At 46.1% G+C, this 21146-nt stretch overlaps 1 protein-coding gene across 1 annotated transcript in view; it reads left to right on the plus strand.

Annotated features, from left to right (window-relative positions):
* The window catches only part of ATP8A2 (ATPase phospholipid transporting 8A2), a 1156459-nt gene that overhangs the window by 1036233 nt on the left and 99080 nt on the right, over window positions 1-21146 (plus strand). The window contains exon 34 of the mRNA XM_075337374.1: window positions 11376-11464. Within this exon, the coding sequence (XP_075193489.1) occupies window positions 11376-11464 (89 nt within the window). The remainder of the gene's footprint in view (window positions 1-11375; window positions 11465-21146) is intronic.

Consider the following 21146-nt stretch of genomic DNA (forward strand, 5'->3'; position numbering starts at 1 on the left):
GGTCGTGTGGATGTTGTTCGTCGTTGGCAGGTGTCAAACGTAGCAATATGTCTGCTGCGTTTCAAACGACGAACAATATTTTGAAAATGAACGACGTGTTAGCGATCAACGATTTTCACCCTATTTGCGATCGTTCGGAGTCGCACGTAGGTGTCACACGCAACGACGTCGCTAACGATGCCGGATGTGCGTCACGGAAACCGTTACCCAGCCGACATATCATAAGATAAATCGTAGCGTGTAACGGGGTCTTAACTTGCAGTTAAATATTATTCCTGTCCGTTAATAAAGCTGTTCCCTTGTTTCTTCAACCTAGTCTTGTGTTCCGTAATTGTCGGTGGTTCCTTTGCCTTCGCTACACATGGATGTGGATTAAGGGACTAGAAAATCCCTTGTAAACTTCTTATATGATGGTCTTTTCTGTGTCAATTACTGGTTGGAACCGCCCACTGGACTCTTAATCCCAGAATGCGCCTATGACTAACATACAAGTTATACTGAATCTTTTCCCTTCTAACAATATATTCATTTGTTCAGTTCTGCCTGTTTGGTACATAGGACACAATATTCATAGTGACTAGTTTCCTTTATGTGTAGTTTCCGAAAAGTATTCTAAACTCAGGTCAGTTGCCATTTATCAAAATGTGATTTCAACACTAAAAAAGTTTACTCATTTCCATTTTACGTTGAAGCTAAAATAAATCCCTTCCAATCCATAGCAATTTTCCTAATTCCGCAAGTAGGAAACAGAGTAATCCAAAGTCAACCCAGGAGCGGCCTGTTTATTTTTTTGTACATAGGGGAGTCAAACAAAACAGCCAGTCTGAGATTTCAGCTGACAGAGCAGCAAAAATTTTACAACCATCTTGACACTTTGACAACAGCCCAAGGATTTAACACCTAACAACTGATAAACGACTTTGGACCACCTGCCCTTTGTCATCCCCAAACTACTAAGTATGACTCAATTATTGCACTGCCGCCCATAAATAGACCTGTCCTGTGTTGTGTCTACAGACCTCCTGACTTTTACCTTACTAATAAAGTTTACTAACACATTGAAAACCGGGAAGCACGTAATGGGGTGGAAATGTTTGCCCTTTAGATGCTACAAAAATATTTAGTGTCCCCCAAAAGGTGTAGGACAGATAGATTCTCCATATGAAAAGCAACAAACAAACAAAACATTTAAATTGGCCTTGATTCATTAAGATGACTTTTAATAAAGGGAGCGCTGGAGAAAGATGTCACGCACCTTGCGGATGCTGACAAACCAATCTGGCGTGCCAGTGAGGGGTCTTATAGCTACATTGCTCCTCTAGGAAATAGAAGAAAGAAAAATCCAGCTTCCGGAGTAGTAGTAAAACTGATGCAATTTTATTAAAGGACGTAAAAATTAATGTGATGACAAAAATAGGGAGCCCATATGCGGCGTAAAGGCTACTTTACACACTGCGATATCGGTCTCGATATCGCTAGTGTGGGTACCCGCCCCCATCTGTTGCGCGACACGGGCATATCGCTGCCCGTGCCGCACAACATCGCCCAGAGCCGTCACACATACTTACCTGTCCGGCGACGTCGCTGTGACCGGCGAACCGCCTCCTTTCTAAGGGGGCGGTCCGTGCGGCGTCACAGCGACGTCACTGAAACGTCACTGAACCGCCGCCCAATAGCAGCGGAGGGGCGGAGATGAGCGGGACGTAACATCCCGCCCACCTCCTTCCTTCCACATAGCGGCCGGGAGGCAGGTAAGGGGAGCTTCCTCGTTTTTGCGGCATCACACGCAGCGATGTGTGGTGCCGCAGGAACGAGGAACAACTTCGTTACTGCTGCAGTAACGATTTTTAAGAATGGACCCCCATGTCGCCGATTAGCGATTTTGCACGTTTTTGCAACGATGCAAAATCGCTTATCGGTGTCACACGCAACGGCATCGCTAATGCGGCCGGATGTGCGTCACAAATTCCGTGACCCCAACGACTCCGCATTAGCGATGTCGCAGCGTGTAAAGCCCGCTTAAGGCTATGCGTTTCGAACGCTGCCTGCGTTCTTTGTCAAGCCTGAGTGAACATGTCTTGCTCACAAGCATTTAAACTCACTCCTACCAATGGGAGGAGTGTGTTTAATTAGAAAGCACATGTGCCAGCATGGGGTAGATAACATACAAAACAACAATACAAAAATTCAACAATAAGTGAACAGATTTTTTTATATATACAGAAAAGATTTTTATATTAAAATTCCACATAAAAAAAACAAAAAAACTCTATCATCCGAAATGTACATGCAAACATTATCTACCAAGATTTAATAATGAAACATGATATCTCGTCTCAGATTAAGACCATTGGGTATTCTAGTTCCCAAATGAAATATGTAAAAAGCCTCACGTGTGAGAACCTGATGTTGGATATCACCACCACGAGGAGAGATTTTAACTTTTCCTAAACCAAAAACACGCAGGGAGTCAGTATTGCAATTGTGATGTGAAATAAAATGTCTGGATGCCGATGAGAGATTTCTGGCTGGAATAACGGTGCCCTTAGAATTATAAATATCCCAGATATGTTCATTAAAACGCACCTTGAGTTTTCTCACTGTACAACCAATATAAAGTAGGTTGCAGCTGGTGCACTTAATGCAATAAACCACATTGGTGGTATTACAATTAATAGGAAATAGACCCCACTATAGCTTCTCATACAGCCAGATCAGATCTCATACTTTGCACTGACGAGGGACAATCACTCCAAAACACCGTGTCTGCAAATTCAGGTTCTGATCTAGCATAAATCCTAAGTCATATGAAAAGGCTCTTTGAAGGGTCACTTTTGACTTTTAGGATTGCTACCTCCAATTGGTGGCACTAGAGTTCATCTCATTGCTACCTGAAGAGACAATTTAAATGCATCTATTTGGTGTATCTTAGAAATTGCCTTGCACCTCCTTTAGAAAAGAAATTGCATTTGGAGAACGAAACACTCACTCAAACAATTAAAGACTTTCGACAATAGTGAGATAAATATGACTTGAAATTAGAGAAGCAAATTGATTTGATGCAAATTGACTTTGTATCAAATTTTATGAAATTTGCAGTTTCTGGCAATTGTGAACAATTTGCAATTTGAGATACGCAAATCATTACCAAAATGCCTACTGACATTATACAAGAGATTGCATCAGTTACAGATGGCTTACAGATCTCAGGTGCAGCCTTACGCATAATGCCTTGCAGGTGTCACATCACATGGTATAGTGCAACCAATCAGGCGGGAATATCAAAGACTACAAAAGTCAAGGCAGGAAATGCAGCAGCCATTAATGCTGATTTAGGATAGTGAGAGGACTCCATAACTGCCAAACAGAGATGCTAGTGCCAAGTCTGTCTAAGGCCCCTTTCACACGTCAGTGATTCTGGTACGTTTGTGCTTTTTTTTATATATGTACCAGAATCACTGACATACGCAGACCCATTATAATCAATGGGTCTGCTCACGGAGACAAGTCAGTTTTTTTCTGGCATCACTGATGACCCACGGACCACATTATGGTGTGATCCGTGTGTGATCCGTGAAACACGTACCAGAAAATCACGGACCTATTAAATATTAAATATTTTCAACTTACCTTGCCTGCGATTCGCTTTGCAGCCTCTGCTCTCGGCAGCTCCTGCCTGGCTCATGAATATTCATGAGAGCAGGAAGAGCCGACCAGGAAGTAGGTGCTGAGAGCGGTGGGCAGATGCTGTAGAGCCGAGGAGTTCAGCACCATGGCAGCAGGAGCGAAGGCAGGTGAGTAATATCCATATGCAATCACGGATTGCACATGGACAACCCACGTGTGCCGCGAATCACGGAAAATGGAGGGACATGTGCGTGTTTTACATGTCAGTGAAGAACGTCAGTGTTTTTCACTGACGTGTGAAACGGGCCTAAAGTAGCTTTTTTGAGCCTGTGGCTTCTGATAGAAGATACAAAAGAAATACCCACAATCCAGACATCTAATGACATCTGTCCAACTCAAAAAGTGTTCGTGTCAAAAACGATTGTTCTACACAATCTGTTTTACTAGTCATATTTGACATCCATTAATGCCAAGCCAATACAGTGCCCTATTACAGGTGTTGCCTTGTAGCATTTAATTTCTTGTTTCATCATTTTTGATAAGGGAGTTGAATTATTAGAAATAAAGTTTAAAAAAAGTTTAGACATATATCTGTGCATCTTGATTTTTGCACACCTGTTTTATTAGTCCAATTTGACAACCATACACGCCGGACATATTCTGTAGCGTTCTTTCTTTTTTTCTTTCTATATAGGTATCTGTTTTCCCAGCATTTCTTGTTATGTCTTTTTCAGCAAGATTTTAATAATTGGTGATGAAAAGCTTGTCAAAAGATATTTATCGTGTTTAGGCTGCTTTACACGCAACGACATCGCTAGCGATGTTGATCGTGAAAGCACCCGCCCCCGTCATTTGTGCATCACGGGCAAATCTCTGCCCGTGGTGCACAATATCACTAGGACGCGTAACACGTACTTACCTTCCTAGCGACGTCGATGTGGGCGGCGAACAACCTCTTTTTCAAGGGGGAGGTTTGTGCGCCGTCACAGCAACGTCACACAGCGGCCGACCAATAGAAGCGGAGGGCGGAGACCAGCCGCATTAACGACACGCCCACTTCGTTGCCGGAGGATGCAGGAACGCTGCTGTTCGTCATTCCCGGGGTGTCACACATAGCGATGTGTGCTGCCTCAGGAACGACGAACAACCTGCGCACAGCAACGATTTTTTGAAAATGAATGACGTGTCAACGATCAACGATTAGGTGAGTATTTTTGATCGTTAACACTCGCTCATAGGTGTCACACGCAACGACGTCGCTAACGACGCCGTATGTGCGTCACGAATTCCGTGACCCCGACGACATATCGTTAGAGATATCGTTGCGTGTAAAGCCCCCTTTTTACAAAATGCATGGTAAATTAAAAAATGGCAATGGATAGGTGTGAAAGAAATTAAAAACATGTCACAACTAAGATTGTGGGAGCCGTTAGCAGTAGTAGAATCGCCACCTCTGGCATTGCTGTCTGGGTTGTAGTTTCACCAAACGCAGACCACAATTGGTCTCCTTTGCCTCTGTCAAGTGTATCAGTAGTGAGGAAACAAAAGGTATTATGGAACATGTGATTTATCACTCGTTTCAGTCACAGCAGAATAAGGTTACCTCTTACAGTGACACTGTCAGTTTGCATCAGTGTTCTACAGAAAATGGTCTGCCTGATCACCATTAACTAAAGGTTGCTTAACACGCTGCGACATCGCTACCGATATATCGTCGGGGTCACGTCGTTAGTGATGCACATCCGGCGCCGGTAGTGACATCGCAGCATGTGACAGCAAGGAGCGACGATCAACGATTGCAAAATCGTTCAAAAGCGGTGATCATGGACACGTCGCTCCTTTCCTTAATATCGTTGCTGCCACAGATACGATGTTGTTCGTCGTTCCTGCGGCACCACACATCGCTATGTGTGACACCGCAGGAACGACGAACATCTCCTTACCTGCGTCCACCGGCAATGCGGAAGGAAGGAGGTGGGGCGGGATGTTACGTCCCGCTCATCTCCGCCACTTCGCTTCTATTGGCCGGCCGCTTAGTGACGCCGCAGTGACGTTGCTATGACGCCGAACGCACCTCCCTCTTGAGAGAGGGATTGTTCGGCGGTCACAGCAACGTCGCTGATAAGGTATGTGCGTGTGACGCTGTCGTAGCGATAATGTTTGCTACGGCAGCGAGCACCAAATGTCGCACATGCGACGGGGGCGGGTGCTATCGCGCTTGACGTCGCTAGCAATCGCTAGCGATGTCGCAGTGTGTAAAGCACCCTTAAGAGGGATCATTTTTGGACCATTTTTTATATTACTCTGTCAGGGTTGGTTACTACCAGGTTACCAACCCTTTTTATGCTGAGAACACTGACGTTACTAAAGTTTTGTGTGTGATAAGATAAAGAGCTTGAAAGGGTTTGGTTATTGTCCTATGATATCTCAGAGTGTTATACACTCGTCATCAAGGAATTTGGAGGTTTTGCAGTTTTGCTATGTGTAGCACCCCACGGGACCTGCAGGGCTTACTGATCACCGTGCCAGTGTTTTTGCGGGGTTGCTGTGAATGGCCTGACCCGGCTCTGTGGCCCCGTCGGCTACAGGCAAAGAGAGTTAAAAAGGGGGGGAATGGGGGTTTGCTTAGCAGCGCCACTCATGGTGTACGGCCAATGATTAGCTGCCGCTGAGAGATGTTGCTCTCCTCTGGGGCTGATGTTACCACAGGTCACATAGTCCAGCTCCCCACAGGTGGAGCGAGCCCAGGGGGGGACGGTGGTGACTAGGAAGGGCCATTGGCGTCAAAGTCTGGGGCGGCGGTGCCAGCAAATCAGAGTCTCACACAGGGGCTGCGGTTCCAGGTGTTTTACTCACAGTTCGTGTGCTGCACCCGCAGAGTACCGGTCATCGCCGTGATGGGCCCCAGCCGATTCCAGATGAATCAGAGGTCACCACCAGTGTTGTGATGCGTGTGAGACCTTCCTCCTTGCGCCTTGTAGTGTGCATCCCCGTGGCTTTAGTTGCCATCCTGTACGCAGGCAGCGTGAAACTTGTTATGGACCCGACCGTGGCCATGGCTCCTGTCTCTATCTGCTGCTGTGCCCTGGAACTTTTGATGGTGGGCAATTGGTTGTGAAATCCACTTTCCCTGCAGATTTCATAGCGTCCATGAAGGTTCCCTAACTGAGGGCTCTGCACCCTGACTAGTGCCGGTCCTGAAGGGGCTGTTGGGGGCTCATCTTCCGGGTACCGAGTTGCTCCTCTGTCTCACAGCTTCACTTGGTCGTCTCCTGCTTCTCCCAGTCCGTCCGGTGCAAACTCAGTGCGGTGTCATGGCCCCTGGTTCTGGGACTAATTTCTCCAGTCTCCCATGCCCAGGAACAGTCTGTTAAATGCTGCTCTCCTAAGGCTGTCTGCTCTCTTCTGCTCCCATACTGTTCTGAGGTAAAACTCCTTCTAAAGTGGAACTAAGTGTGTTCGCTAACTTCCATGGCAGCCCCCACCTTTTTGATGACTCATTCTACCCGGGAATTTCCCACCCTGGCTTCCTCAGTAATGTAAGTGCTGGCTCACTAACTGTGTGTTTATGTAAGTGTATTGTGTAAGCAAAAACCAGTGGTTAACCTCTTCTTACCCGGGATAAGCATTACACCTTAAGACAGATGCAATACTCTGGAGACTGAAGCCTCAGGGGCACCACACTATGGACATCTATTTAAGTTTTTGGGAGACAATTTGGTGAACTTGGCAAATTGGAAGTTTATATTTGACACCTCTTCCAAACTTCTCAAGTTTTCCATCAGAGCCCAGAGTCTTTTAATTTGAAAAGAAAGCAATCTAATTCTAATTGAATTTCTGTTATTGGGGCTTCTGATTTTTGCTGTTGCTGCAAGGAAAGCCTGATTTCTTTGAAATATCTCATTACTTTCTCTGAATCTGTTTCTTTATTGTTGGTGTATACCAGACTTTGGAAAAGTTCAGTATGTTTTACATTACGGTCTGATTTGAGTTTCATCACTGATGTATTCATTATTGCCCAAATTAAATAGGCCAACATAATTATTAGACGCTTAAATATCTATTACTCTGGCTACTAATTTATTGAGTTTGCTACTATAGTGGTATTTAACTCCTTCATGAGTTTTGATGTACATGTCAAAAGTCATATCTCTGCCTTTGATGCAGGCTCGCACGCCAAGCCCGCATCTTTCGCTGCACTTAATGGCTAATTTAATCTAACAATCGCAGGTGGATCGGAGGTCTACCTGCGGCTGTTAACCAGATGAATCCCGCTGTCAATCTCTGACAACGGCATTTAACAGGTGTCAGCAGGAGGGTGCGTCATTCCTCCTTCCCCTCAGTGCACCCGTGATGTGATCGCGGGGTGTTGATGAATTATCATGACAGTTGGGGATAACCTGATGACCCCTATGTCTGTCATAATCCTCCTGTGAGTGCCGGCTTTAAGCCAGCATTCATAGGAGATCGTGATTTCAGCTGTACAGAGCGGTGTGGATGCTGGTACTTTGCTGTCTGTAGCACAGGCGATCAGATGATCACAGCTTCAAGTCCCATAAGAGGACTAATAAATCCAGTAAAAAGTAAAACAAAATGTTTTAAAAAAAATATGAAAAAAATACACAAACCACTAATCAAGTCACCATCTTTTGCCCATATAAAAATAAATCAATAAAAAAAAATTTACACATACAGAACAGACCAAATGTTTGGACACACAATCTCATTTAAACAGTTTTCTTTATTTTCATGACTCTGAAAATTGTAGATTCACATTGAAGGCATCAAAACTATGAATTACACATGTGGAATGAAATACTTAAAAAATTGTGAAACAACTGAAAATATGTCTTATATTCTAGGTTCTTCAAACTAGCCACCTTTTGCTTTGATTACTGCCTTGCACACTCTTGGCATTCTCTTGATGAGCTTCAAGAGGTAGTCACCGGAAATAGTTTTCACTTCACAGGTGTGCCCTGTCAGGTTTTATAAGTGGGATTTCTTGCCTTATAAATGGGGTTGGGACAATCAGTTGTGTTGTTTAGAAGTCTGGTGGATACACAGCTGATAGTCCTACTGAATAGACTGTTAGAATTTGTATTATGGCAAGAAAAAAGCAGCTAAGTAAAGAAAAACGAGTGGCCATCATTAATTTAAGAAATAAAGGTCAGTCGGTCCGAAAAATTGGGATAACTTTGAAAGTGTCCCCAAGTGCAGTGTCAAAAATCATCAAATGCTACAAAGAAACTGGCTCACATGAGGACCGCTCCAGGAAAGGAAGACCAAGAGTCACCTCTGCTGTGGAGGATAAGTTTATCTGAGTCACCAGCCTCAGAAATTGCAGGTTAATAGCAGCTCAGATTAGAGACCAGGTCAATGCTACACAGAGTTCTAGCAGCAGACACATCTCTAGAAGAACTGTTAAGAGGAGACTTTGTGCAGCAGGCCTTCATGGTAAAATAGCTGCTAGGAAACCACTGCTAAGGATAGGCAACAAGCAGAAGAGACTTGTTTGGGCTAAAGAACACAAGGAATGGCATTAGACCAGAGGAAATCTGTGCTTTGGTCTGATGAGTCCAAATTTGAGATCTTTGGATCCAACCACCGTGTCTTTGTAGAAAAGGTGAACGGATGGACTCTACATGGCTGGTTCCCACCGTGAAGCATGGAGGAGGAGGTGTGATGGTGTGGGGGTGCTTTGCTGGTGACACTGTTGGGGATTTTTTCAAAATTGAAGGCATACAGAACCAGCATGGCTACCACAGCATCTTGCAGCGGCGTGCTATTCAATCCGGTTTGCGTTTAGTTGGACCATAATTTATTTTTCAACAGGATAATGACCCCAAACACATCTCCAGGCTGTGTAAGGGCTATTTGACTAAGAAGGAGAGTGATGGGGTGCTACGCCAGATGACCTGGCCTCCACAGTTACCAGACCTGAACCCAATCGAGATGGTTTGGGGTGAGCTGGACCGCAGAGTGAAGGCAAAAGGGCCAACAAGTGCTAAGCATCTCTGGGAACTCCTTCAAGACTGTTGGAAGACCATTTCCGGTGACTCTTGAAGCTCATCAAGAGAATGCCAAGAGTGTACAAAGCAGTAATCTAAGCAAAAGGTGGCTACTTTGAAGAGCCTGGAATATAAGACATATTTTCAGTTGTTTCACACTTTTTTGTTAAGTATTTCATTCCACATGTGTTAATTCATAGTTTTGATGCCTTCAATGTGAATCTACAATTTTTAGAGTCATGAAAATAAAGAAACCTCTTTGAATGAGAAGGTGTGTCCAAAGTAAATCTGCTTTATTTCTATATCTGGTTTTATTAAAGGGAATCTGTCACCAGGTTTTTGCTCCCCCATCTAAAAACAGCATAATGTGGAGACAGAGACCCTGATTCCAGCAATGTGTCACTCTATAAAACCATTTTTTTTATTTGCAGGAAAGTATCACTAGAGAACTATTTGTCTTGCTACCAGGTCGTCCAACCATGCCTCCACCACTGATTGACAGCTTTCTGCCTATGCACAGTGTACACAGAAAACTGCCAATCAGTTGTGTGATGGTGGGGTTATACAGGGCTAAGCATTCAGAGGACTGCTAGATATGCTGTAGATAAAACAGTTTATAATCAAAACTGCAGGAAGCAGCCTAGAAAGGGACACATCGCTTGAATCAGTCTCTACCCCTACATTATGCTGCTCTCAGATGGGGACGTAAAAACCTGGGGATAGATTCCCTTTAAAGTCCATTCATTTTAGTTTAAATAATTATGGAAAATGATCTAAGATCCTTCTCACAGCACAGATAATGTCATTGGGAAGTGATAGTATTACCCATGGCCATATCATATCAAGGAAACTAGGGGGTGTTTTTTTGGGGGGGAGGGAGGGAATAGTATTTTGTTTTTCATAGATCATCAAGATTGTCGTATATAACATAAAGCCAGTGCTATACTGGCACTATCAGGCTGAGTCTCTACATACCTTTAGTGGTCAGCTCGGATATTTAGGTTTTGAAATTCAAGAAAGTAAAGTTTATAGAATCACCAGCTTCTTGAGTGACAGCAGCTGAGGATCAGATAATATCTGGGGGTATTCATAGTTATCCCCTCCCACTGTTAGAATTAGCATAAGTATTATACAATCGATTTATTTTTTCACTAGAAGGACCTGTGTGAGGTAATAGCCATGTGACCAGAAGAGGCGGGGCCTCAGCTAACAGAAAAATGTTGCTTCCTGGTATCAGCTTTATTGGCTGAGGCCCCGCCCCTTTTGGTTACATGGGTATGACCTCACACAGGTCCTGCAAGTCAAAAATTAAATTGATTTTATAATACTTATGTTAATTCTAACAGGGGGAGGGGATAATTATGAATTCCCCCCCAGGTATTATCTAATCCTCAGCTGCTATCACTCAAGAAGCTGCCAATTTTATTAACTTTACTTTCTTGGATTTCAAAACCTAAACATCCGAGCTGCCCACTACAGGTATGTAGAGAATCAGCCTGATAGTGCCAGTATAACACTGGCTTTAGGTTATGTAGGAAAATCCTGGTGATTGGTGCCCTTTAACAGTTTATCTAAGTCTGAGTGGCTTATGGAATTATTCTGGTTCCATTGACTTCTTTGAATAATTACATTTGTGCCAGTTTCCTTGCATTCTTGAAAAAATGTTTATTACAGAAAGTTTTGAGTTGTAGTGATTTATTTTTTATATTTATTGCATTCACAACCATCTCTTTATTACAGGCTGGGATGGTGCTGCAGTGCGGATACTTCTGGCTTGGATTACTACTGGTGCCAGCTGCTTGTCTCATACGGGACGTGGTGTGGAGAGCGTAAGTCACAAAATATTTGTCATTATAAAGTTAGACTTCTCGTTTTTATCATTACCAATATAGTGTTAATTTATTAATGAAAAAGAATAACTCCGGCACACTGTTTAAAGGAACCTGTCACCAGATTTGGGGCCTATAAGCTGTGGCCACCACCACTGGGTTCTTATATACAGTATTCTAACTTGCTGTATATAAGAGCCCAGGCCACTGTGTAGAACATAAAAAACACTTTATAATACTCACCTATGGGGCGGTGCAGTGCAAACTGGTCGGATGGGTGTCTCCGTTCTCCGGTCCGGCACTTCCTCTTTCGGCCATCTTTGTCCTCCTTCTTCTGAAGCTTGGGTGCTATGTATCTATCACAAAAGGACCTTAAAGGTTACCTGTCACCAGGTTTTTCCCTTATTAGCTGGAGCCACCACCAGTGGGCTCTTATATACAGTATTCTAGAGTGCTGTATGTAAGAGTCCAGGCTGTTCTGTATAACGTAAGAAACACCTTTATAATACTCACCTAGGAGGCGGTCCGGTCCAATGTTTGTTGCTGCTCTCAGTCCGCCTCCTCCATCTTAGGCGATCGCTGTCCTTCTGCCCAGCCCCATCGGCATGACTTGTCCTGTGTCATTCACAGAGAGGCCTCCATTGTGCTCCTGTGCATGTGCACTTTGATCTGCAGTACAGTACAGTAATGCAAAGGCATGAGCAAAGGTCAAAGACCGCCCGTGCATGTCCACTACAGTACTTTGCTGTCCCTCAGCCAGGCAGATCAAAGTGTGCATGCGCAGGAGAGCAATTAAAGGGAACCTGTCATCAGAAATTTTGCTTTAAACCTAAACGTTTCCCCCTCTGCAGCTCCTGGGCTGCATTCTAGCAAGGTTCCTGTACGTTTTGTGGTCCCTTGTAAACCAAATTAAATACTTTATAAACTTGTACCTTTTGCTATGTAAATTTTGTAAATCGTCCATGGGGGCGGGCTCTCTGCTGACCATTGCTGTTCCTCCAGCAGATTTACGCCGCCCCCCCCAACGCTGAATTTCATATCTCAGGACGCCGCCCCTGGGCGCCCGTGGTCCCGTGCATGCGCTGTGCGACTGTAGCGGGACTGTGCACTGTGTGCACGTGTGACCACTGGTGACGTTTTGCGCAGGCACGAGGTTATGGGCGGCGCTGTGAGTGTCATCAGCAAGTGCCGCCCATAACCTCGTGACCGCACTTTCCCCTCTTCCTCCAGCGTTCTGCGCAAGCGCTTGCTGGCCAGATGACCCGACGTCACCTCTTCCCCATCTTGCCCTGCTGCAGGGTAAGATGGGAAGGAGGTGACGTCAGGTCATTTGGCCGGCGAGCGCTTGCGCAGAACGCTGGAGGCAGTGGGGGGAAAGCGCGTTCACGAGATTATGGGCGGGCACTTGCAATGCAATCACAGCGCCGCCCACAATCTCGTGCTTGTGACACACATCACCAGCGAGCCTGGCGTGGGCGGCACCTCGGGCGCAGTGGGCGGCGTCCTGATGGATGAAATGGAGCGTGGGGGGACGGCGTCAATGTGCTAGAGGAACAGCAACGGTCAGCAGAGAGCCCGCCCCCATGGACGATTTACAAAATTTACATAGCAAAAGGTACAAGTTTATAAAGTATTTAATTTGGTTTAAAAGGGGCCACAAAAAGTACAGGAACCTGCTAGAATGCAGCCCAGGAGCTGCAGAGGGGGAAACTTTTAGGTTTCAGTTAAATTTCTGATGACAGTTTCCCTTTAAGGCCTCTCTGTGAATGATGCAGGACGTGTCATGCTGACAGGGCTGAGCAGGAGGATCGTGATCGCCTAAGACGGAGGAGTAGCCAGCTCGAGACCAGTGACACCCATTGGACCAGACCGCCCCCTAGTTTTTTACGCTCTACACAGCGGCCTAGGCTCTTATATATAGTATTCTGGAATATTGTATATAAGAGCTCATTGGTGGTGGCCGCAACTTATAGTTGCCAAATCTGGTGACCGGTTCCCTTTTAAACAATCTTAACCTCGGAATACAAACGCTGGGGGCCCTGAGGTATTGTACAGTTTTACTCCCCCTAACTTCAGCCCTAACTATAACTAGGGCTTATTTTTGGAGTAGGGCTTATAGTTCAAGCATACTCCAAAACTCCTGTAAAATCATGCTAGGACTTATTTTCGGGAAACAAGGTATCAGGCTATGTGCACACAACCTCTTCCGACAATTTTTCCCAAGCGTAGGTGCTTAAAGAAATCACAGGCGGTCAGTTTTCTGAATCAACCTCGTTGGCTATTTTCCATTGTTCTTGCAGTTCTGCCACCGGTGTCTTTTGCCCTATACAGTGAAGTATAGTGATAAAACTAGAAAACAGAAGCGCTGATAGGGTCTCACCAGATCAATAGAAGGGCAATGTATAACAATATACACTCACCTAATGTGGTTCTGAGGGTCACAACCACCACAGATAGCATGAATGCCGCTTTACACGCTGCGACATCGCTGGCGATCGCACCCGCCCCCGTCGTTTGTGCGTCACGGGCAAATCGCTACCCGTGGCAAACAATATCGGTAGTGCACGATACACGAACTTACCTTCCTAACGACATCGCTGTGGTCGGCGAACAACCTCTTTTCTAAGGGGGCGGTTCATGCGGCGTCACAGCGACATCACACAGCGGGCCACCAATAGAAGCGGAAGGCAGAGAGCAGCCGCATAAACGTCACTCCCACCTCGTTGCCGGAGGACGCAGGAACGCTGTTGTTCGTCGTTCCTGGGGTTTCTTGCGTAGCCATGTGTGCTGCCTCAGGAATGACGAACAACCTGTGTCCAGAACGAGCAACGATATTTTGAAAATGAACGCCGTGTCAACAATCAACGATTTGGTGAGTATTTGGGATCATTAGCGGTCGCTCATACGTGTCACACGCAACAACGTCGCTAACGAGGCCGGATGTGCGACACAAATTCCGTGACCCCAGCGACATCCTGTTAGCGATATCGTTGTGTGTAACAGGGCCTTAAGATAATGGCGGCTGCCACAGCCCCACGTGGATGAGTCTTCAAAGCAGGAGAGGAGAAGGGGTTAACGCTGCGCATTTGCCAGAAAAGATGCAGAATTGTTGATTAATTAATAATTATTTTATTCCACAGGTCTACGCGTTTCGAGGTATGGAACCTCTTCCTCAGGACCAAAATATCAACAATGCAGATATTGTTGATATTTTGGTCTTGAGGAAGAGGTTTCATACCTCGAAACGCGTAGACCTAGGGAATAAAAGAATTATTAATTAATCAACAATTCTACATCTTTTCTGGTGAATGCGCGGCGTTAACCCCTTCTCCTCTCCTGCTTTACAGTGAAGTATAGAGAGAGAGCTTCTTATGATAGGAAGAATGAGCAAGTCTCTACTTTTAAACTGCGTCACGGTTTCCAAACCCTGAAGTGGTTAAAAGAACTGATAAAAGACGAAACGTGCACAGCAATGTGGTTTTGTTTTTTAATTTAGATGATGATTGCCATCCAGTATTCAGATCGGTGTGGAAATGTCACCAGCATTACATCTCACATAAGCAGATTGGTTTCTTTAAATGACAGTTTACAAATAGTAAAACATTTTAATGGAAAGTACATACCATTTGATAGGACATCCGTGCATTTGTTAATTTATCTGAACCCAGCAGTGAGTGACTGTTCCTACAGACAGATGCTCCCAGGCGCAGCTAAGAAGTCAGCACAACTGTCAGCCCATTAAATTGTGCAGATGCAAAACGAGAGTGGAAGGGCACATCTGTTCCGACAAATATTTGCCTACTCGACAGTCTGTCTGATCGCTGAAGAACAATCTCTCTGCTTCTTGTAGTTATTGAGCAGAAAGCACATGTAGAGAGGCAAAACCGTACCATTGTGCATATTATTCCCACCAGAAGTATGGGGTACTTTGCACGTTGCGACATCGCAGGTGTGATGTTGGTGGGGTCAAATCGAAAGTGACGCACATCCGGCGTCGCTGTCGACATCGCAGTATGTGAATCCTTTTACATACGATTAACGAGTGCAAAAGCGTCGTTATCGTATGATCGGTGTAGGGTCCAACATTTCCATAATTTTTGCAGCAGCGACGGTACGATGTTGTTCCTCGTTCCAGCAGGCAGCACACATCGCTGTGGATGAAGCCGCAGGAGCGAGGAACATCTCCTTACCTGCGTCCCGGCTGTAATGAAGAAGGAAGGAGGTGGGCGGGATGTTTACGTCCCGCTCATCTCCGCCCCTCCGCTTCTATTGGCCGCCTGCCGTGTGACGTCGCTGTGACGCCGCACGACCCGCCCCCTTAGGAAGGAGGCGGTTCGCCGGCCAGAGTGACGTCGCAGGGCAGGTAAGTGCATGTGAAGCTGCCGTAGCGATAATGTTCGCTACGGCAGCAATCACAAGATATTGCTGCTGCGACGGGGGTGGGGACTGTCGCGCTCGACATCGCAGCATCGTACCCCTATGTGTCCACAGGTTAATTTTGCTTATCCACGGAACAGGTGTCTCATAATGCTTAAATGTTGAGTTGGCAAAATTAAACATTACCCAAAGTCACCATTTTCTATGCAGTTCCCCAGGATGCCGCCCCCCCAGGAGCAACACAAATTGACTATTTACCCCTTTATTGTCATATATTTCGCGCTAATGTTCACAGTCTTAAAGGAAACCTGTCATCAAGTTCCCCGCCCCCACATATAAAGTACAGCCAGTATCTGTAATCCCTCCTGTTATAGTATTCTAGAATGCAGTATATATGTCCCCAATCCGCTCTGTAAGATATAAAAAAGATCTTTTATTATGTTTACAGACGGCACAGTCCGGTCTGATGGGCATCTCTGGTCTTGATCTGGCGCCTCCTCTCTCCTTGCAATCGCCGACCTTCTTTCCTGCTTCATGTGGATGACATGTCATACATCATGCACACAGTTTCTATCATCGCCCTTTCTGCTCATTGCACTTTTCTCTGCCCTGCTGAGGGCAGATCATAGCATTGTATTATGCATACGCAGGTGCTTTTTAGCCTTTCTCTGCGCATGTGTGGTGCCCCTGAGGCTTCAGTCGCCACAGGGTAGTGCATCTCACTTAAAGTGCAGCACTCATACCGGGTAAAGGAAGGGGTTAATCGCTGGTGTCTCTCACATTCACAAACTACACACAGTTAGGTACTTTCCCACCGGGGATGGCCTAGGGTAGATAGGGGGGTGGCCATCATGAAGCATGGTACTTTCCCGGTCACTAGGACAATCACCTGGGGGGGCGGGCACCACTTTGGGAAAAGGAAGGAGCATCTACACACTTGGGTAGTTACCCCGGGCACAGCTTGGGGTGAGGAGCATGGTCAGGACCTTGGTCCAGGCATCACCTTATACTTCTGGAGCACTACCAGACCCGTGGCTTGGAGCAGACAGCTCAGCCCGGGCTCTCTACAGCTACTGGGGATTCCAGGGTCTGCAGAGAGTACAGGAAACACCCGCAGCCCGTTCCATATTCCATCAACGCAACTGGAGGGACCCCAACCAGAAAGGACACACAGTGGGAGCACCGGCGGTGACCTCCGTATTATCCGGGATCAGCTGGGGCCCATCACAGCAGAGACCGGCACTCTAAGGGTGACAACTGGACAGTGAGTAAAAACCTTGAACCTCAACTACTGAGTCAGCCCTTCATTGCTGGCGCCGTCGCCCCTTGCTCCAGCGCCAACTGTCACTACCATCCCCCATCATCCTCCCTGGGGCCTAGCTCTACCTTTGGGGAGCCGAACCATCCCGTCTGCGACACCATCCACCCCACGGGACATCACCCACAGCAGCGGCTAATCCCTTTGCCGCATACCACAGGTGGCGTCACGAGACAACTACTCCCAACATCCCCACCATCATGCAATCGTCCATTCCTTTTTTTGGACACCTCATGATCGCGACACTGGGAAGGGACGGCCGTGACATTCCCTGACCCTCCCCAAGCCCCGTGGGGTGCTCCACATGCGCCATACAGTACTTTGCTCAGTTCTCAGCATCTCAGAGAAAAGTGCGCCTGCGCAGGATGGCGATGGAAGACATTGTGTGGTTGACGTATAAGTAGGACACGTCATCCACATGAAATAGGGACGGAGGATGGCGATCACAAGAAGAGAAAAGTTCTCAATCAGAAGAGGAGCATGAGCCGCTGACAGAATCGCTTTGAAGTGACACTCTCCAGGGTTAACAAAAGGATCAGTTATTAAAATTCAATATCATTTGACAGGGGGAGAGCAGAGAGGGTTCCATGCTCACTAGTCCATTGACTGCCCAACTGCTATTGGAGGGTTCAGTTCAGCAGAATATGGCAGGTAGTTCAGCTATAATATGGATCTTGCCGTTTTCACACCTAGGTTACATTAAGGATGCCAAAACAATAGATTTGTAATGCTGTTTATAAAATATAACATCCACTTTTGTACAGTACAGCCAGTTGTAAAATAGGACAACCTGTTACAACCGCACCTTATTTGCCATTTTTAAACAGCTTTTCTTTAATTGTAAAATCCTTTTTGTCTAAAGATCGCCATTCATATTAGACTAATGGTGCCTAAACGTAAAGATTTCAACAAAACAAAGGAATATCTAATGTTACTGGGGATGTTCTAACTTTCCCTTTAAAGAGAACCAGTAAGATGATACATACTGTCCAAATCAAATCATGGACAGAATTCATCACTCATTGAGAGAAATCTGTACAACCAGCTCTGGATGAATGAACTAACACAGGCTGCTTGCTGCTATTTTTAGGCTGGGATGGCCCATAACAATTGGTCTCCCCAGCCTGAGAATACCAGCCCCCAGCTGTTGGCTTTATCATGGCTGGGTATCAAAATTGGAGGGGGGGCCGTATGCCGTTTTTTAAATAAAAAAAAATAAAAAAATTAAATAATAATAAAAAAAGCCGCATAGGGTGCCCTTGTTTTGATACACAGCCAAAATAAGCACACAGCTGGAGGCTGCAGCCTTTAGCTATATGCTTTATCTGTGCTGGGTATCACAATATGGTGGACCCTACACCTTTTTTTTCATTTAATTTTACACCACGAAAGGGACACACACAGCGTGTTCGATTGCAAGCAGTCAAACACGCTGTCACAGAAGATGGAGGCGCAGTCTGACTGCAACCAATCATAAATGCCGCACTGCCAGTTGGCAGGGAAAGCAGTGCATATGCATGAGGGTAATGAGCGGCCCTGGAAGTAGTGTTACCGCCGTGCGGGAGACTGGTAAGTATAATGTGTCTGCTCTATCCCTTTTTTTCATTTTCTTTTTTTAAATTACCCAGGTGGACAGATCCGGATAATTCCACGGAGTTCCCTGAGAACTCCAGATCCGTGGTTGGTGCATGGGTACTAGGTAACCCATGTGGATCCAAACTTTTACAATCCGGGTCCACCCATCACTACAGAAAATACAATGGCCAGGCAGAATACTGTATAGAATTAGAGAGTTGACAAAAGCATGGAATAATCTAAGGGGTACTTTGCACGCTGCGACATCGCTAGCCGATTGTAGCGATGCTGAGCACAATAGTCCCCGCCCCCGTCGCAGGTGCCATCTCTTGTGATAGCTGTCGTAGCGAACATTATCACTACGGCAGCTTCACATGCACTTACCTGCCCTGCGACATCGCTCTGGCTGGCAACCTGCCTCCTTCCTAAGGGGGCGGGTCGTTCAGCGTCACAGCGACATCACACGGCAGGCGGCCAATAGAAGCGGAGGGGCGGAGATGAGCGGGACGTAAACATCCCGCCCACCTCCTTCCTTCCTCATTGCAGGCGGGACGCAGGTAAGCAGATATTCCTTGCTCCTGCGGCTTCATACATGGCAATGTGTGCTGCCGCAGGAACGAGGAACAACATCGTACCTGTCACTGCAGCGAAATTATGGAAATGACTGACACTACACAGATCACCGATTTTCGACGCTTTTGCGATCGTTTATCGTTGCTTCTAGGCTTTACACGTTGCGACGTCGCTACCGGTGTCGGATGTGCATCAATTTCGATTTGACCCCGACGATATTGCAGTAGCGATGTCGCAACGTGCAAAGTACCCCTAAGGGTAGAATACACTTTTAGTGCTTTAGGCAGAGCAGAGCTATGCTAACTGTACTGCACACCATCGACCAGGAGCACTGGAACTACAGCAGAATGGTTCGAATGGCAACTGGACAGTAGGGACTGGAGGGGCATTCTTTTGGAGGTGATATGTGCTAGATGGGCAGATATAAAAATAAAATTGGAACAAATGAATTACCGTAATATGATTACATTATTATAAGTCCTCATTGTAATTTTGGTTAAAATCCTTTAAAACAGGGGTCCCCAACCTGTGGCTTGTGGGCTCCTTCTGTGTGGCACACTTCTGTGTGCCATCTTGGTGCATAAGCACCAGGTCTAGCAAACAGATATCAAGAGGTGGTTTCCAGATGGTGAATTATGTGAGTAGCCCCACATAGAGGAGCAGAATGGTGGTAAGGTAGGAACCCCAGGATTTTGGTATACTGCCTCAGTGTGATTTCTGTTGAGCTTGGCTAACATTAAACTGGTAATCGGGGCTCTGGGTGTCATTACTGTAAGGCTGTGTGCGCACGTTGCATTTTTTTCTTGCGTTTTGGTTGCGTTAAACTGCACCTTGTCAATGACAAAATGTATGTGTTTTGCTTCCCCAGCAAAGTTTATGAGAAGTCAAAATTTCCACAAATATTTGTCAAAATCGTTGCGTGAAAATAAAAGCAGCATGTCACTTCTTCAATGCGTTTTATGAACATTTTCCACCCATTGAATTGAATGAGGTGTGTCAAAACGCAACCAAAATGTTTAACTGCATTTTGGTTGCATTTTGCATCTGTTCTTGTCAACAAAAATGCAGGTCTCTTGGTCTCTCTCTCTCTGTCGGTCTCTCCCCCTCCCCCTCCCTCCCCTCACTCCCTCCTTCATACTCATCGATCACAGGTAAGGTGCGTCTGTCACACTGCTCCTGCTGCTTCTCCTGCTTCTGAAAGTGCCGACCGCCCATTAGGATCATCTCATATTCACTGATTCCCCCGCCCACCAGCGCCTATGATTGGTGACAGCTGTCTCACTGCAACCAATCACAGCCGCCGGTGGGCGGGTCTATATCGTGCAGTAATATAAATAATTTAAAAAAAAAACGACGTACAGTCCCCCCCAATTGATACCCAGCCAAGATAAATCATCAGAGCTTCTTGCTGGTATTCTCAGACTGGGGAGGCGTATCGTTTTTAGGCTTCCCCCCAGCCTAAAAATATCATCCAGCAGCTGCCCGGAATTGTCGCATCCATTAGATGCGACAGTCCCGGGACCTTACCCGGCTCATCCTGATTACCCTGGTGCGCTGGCAATTGAAGTAATAAGGAGTTAATAGCAGCCCATAGCTGCCACTAAGTCCTAGGTTAATCATGGCAGGAGTCTATGAGATACCCCCTGTCACAAACCACCGGGGGGGGTCACTCTGAAATCCCCCGCGCTGGCTACCAGTACGTCACAATCGGGGGGTAACAAGTGGGGGTCACCCCTCCTTTATACCTCCCGACCGACAGACAGAGCACGTGACGCGCTCTCTAGCGCCCCTCTTATAGTCAGGCCAATTATGGAATTGCCCGACAATAAGCAAGGAGGC

This window comes from Anomaloglossus baeobatrachus, chromosome 2, assembly GCF_048569485.1.
Source record: "Anomaloglossus baeobatrachus isolate aAnoBae1 chromosome 2, aAnoBae1.hap1, whole genome shotgun sequence".
Lineage (NCBI taxonomy): Eukaryota > Metazoa > Chordata > Amphibia > Anura > Aromobatidae > Anomaloglossus > Anomaloglossus baeobatrachus.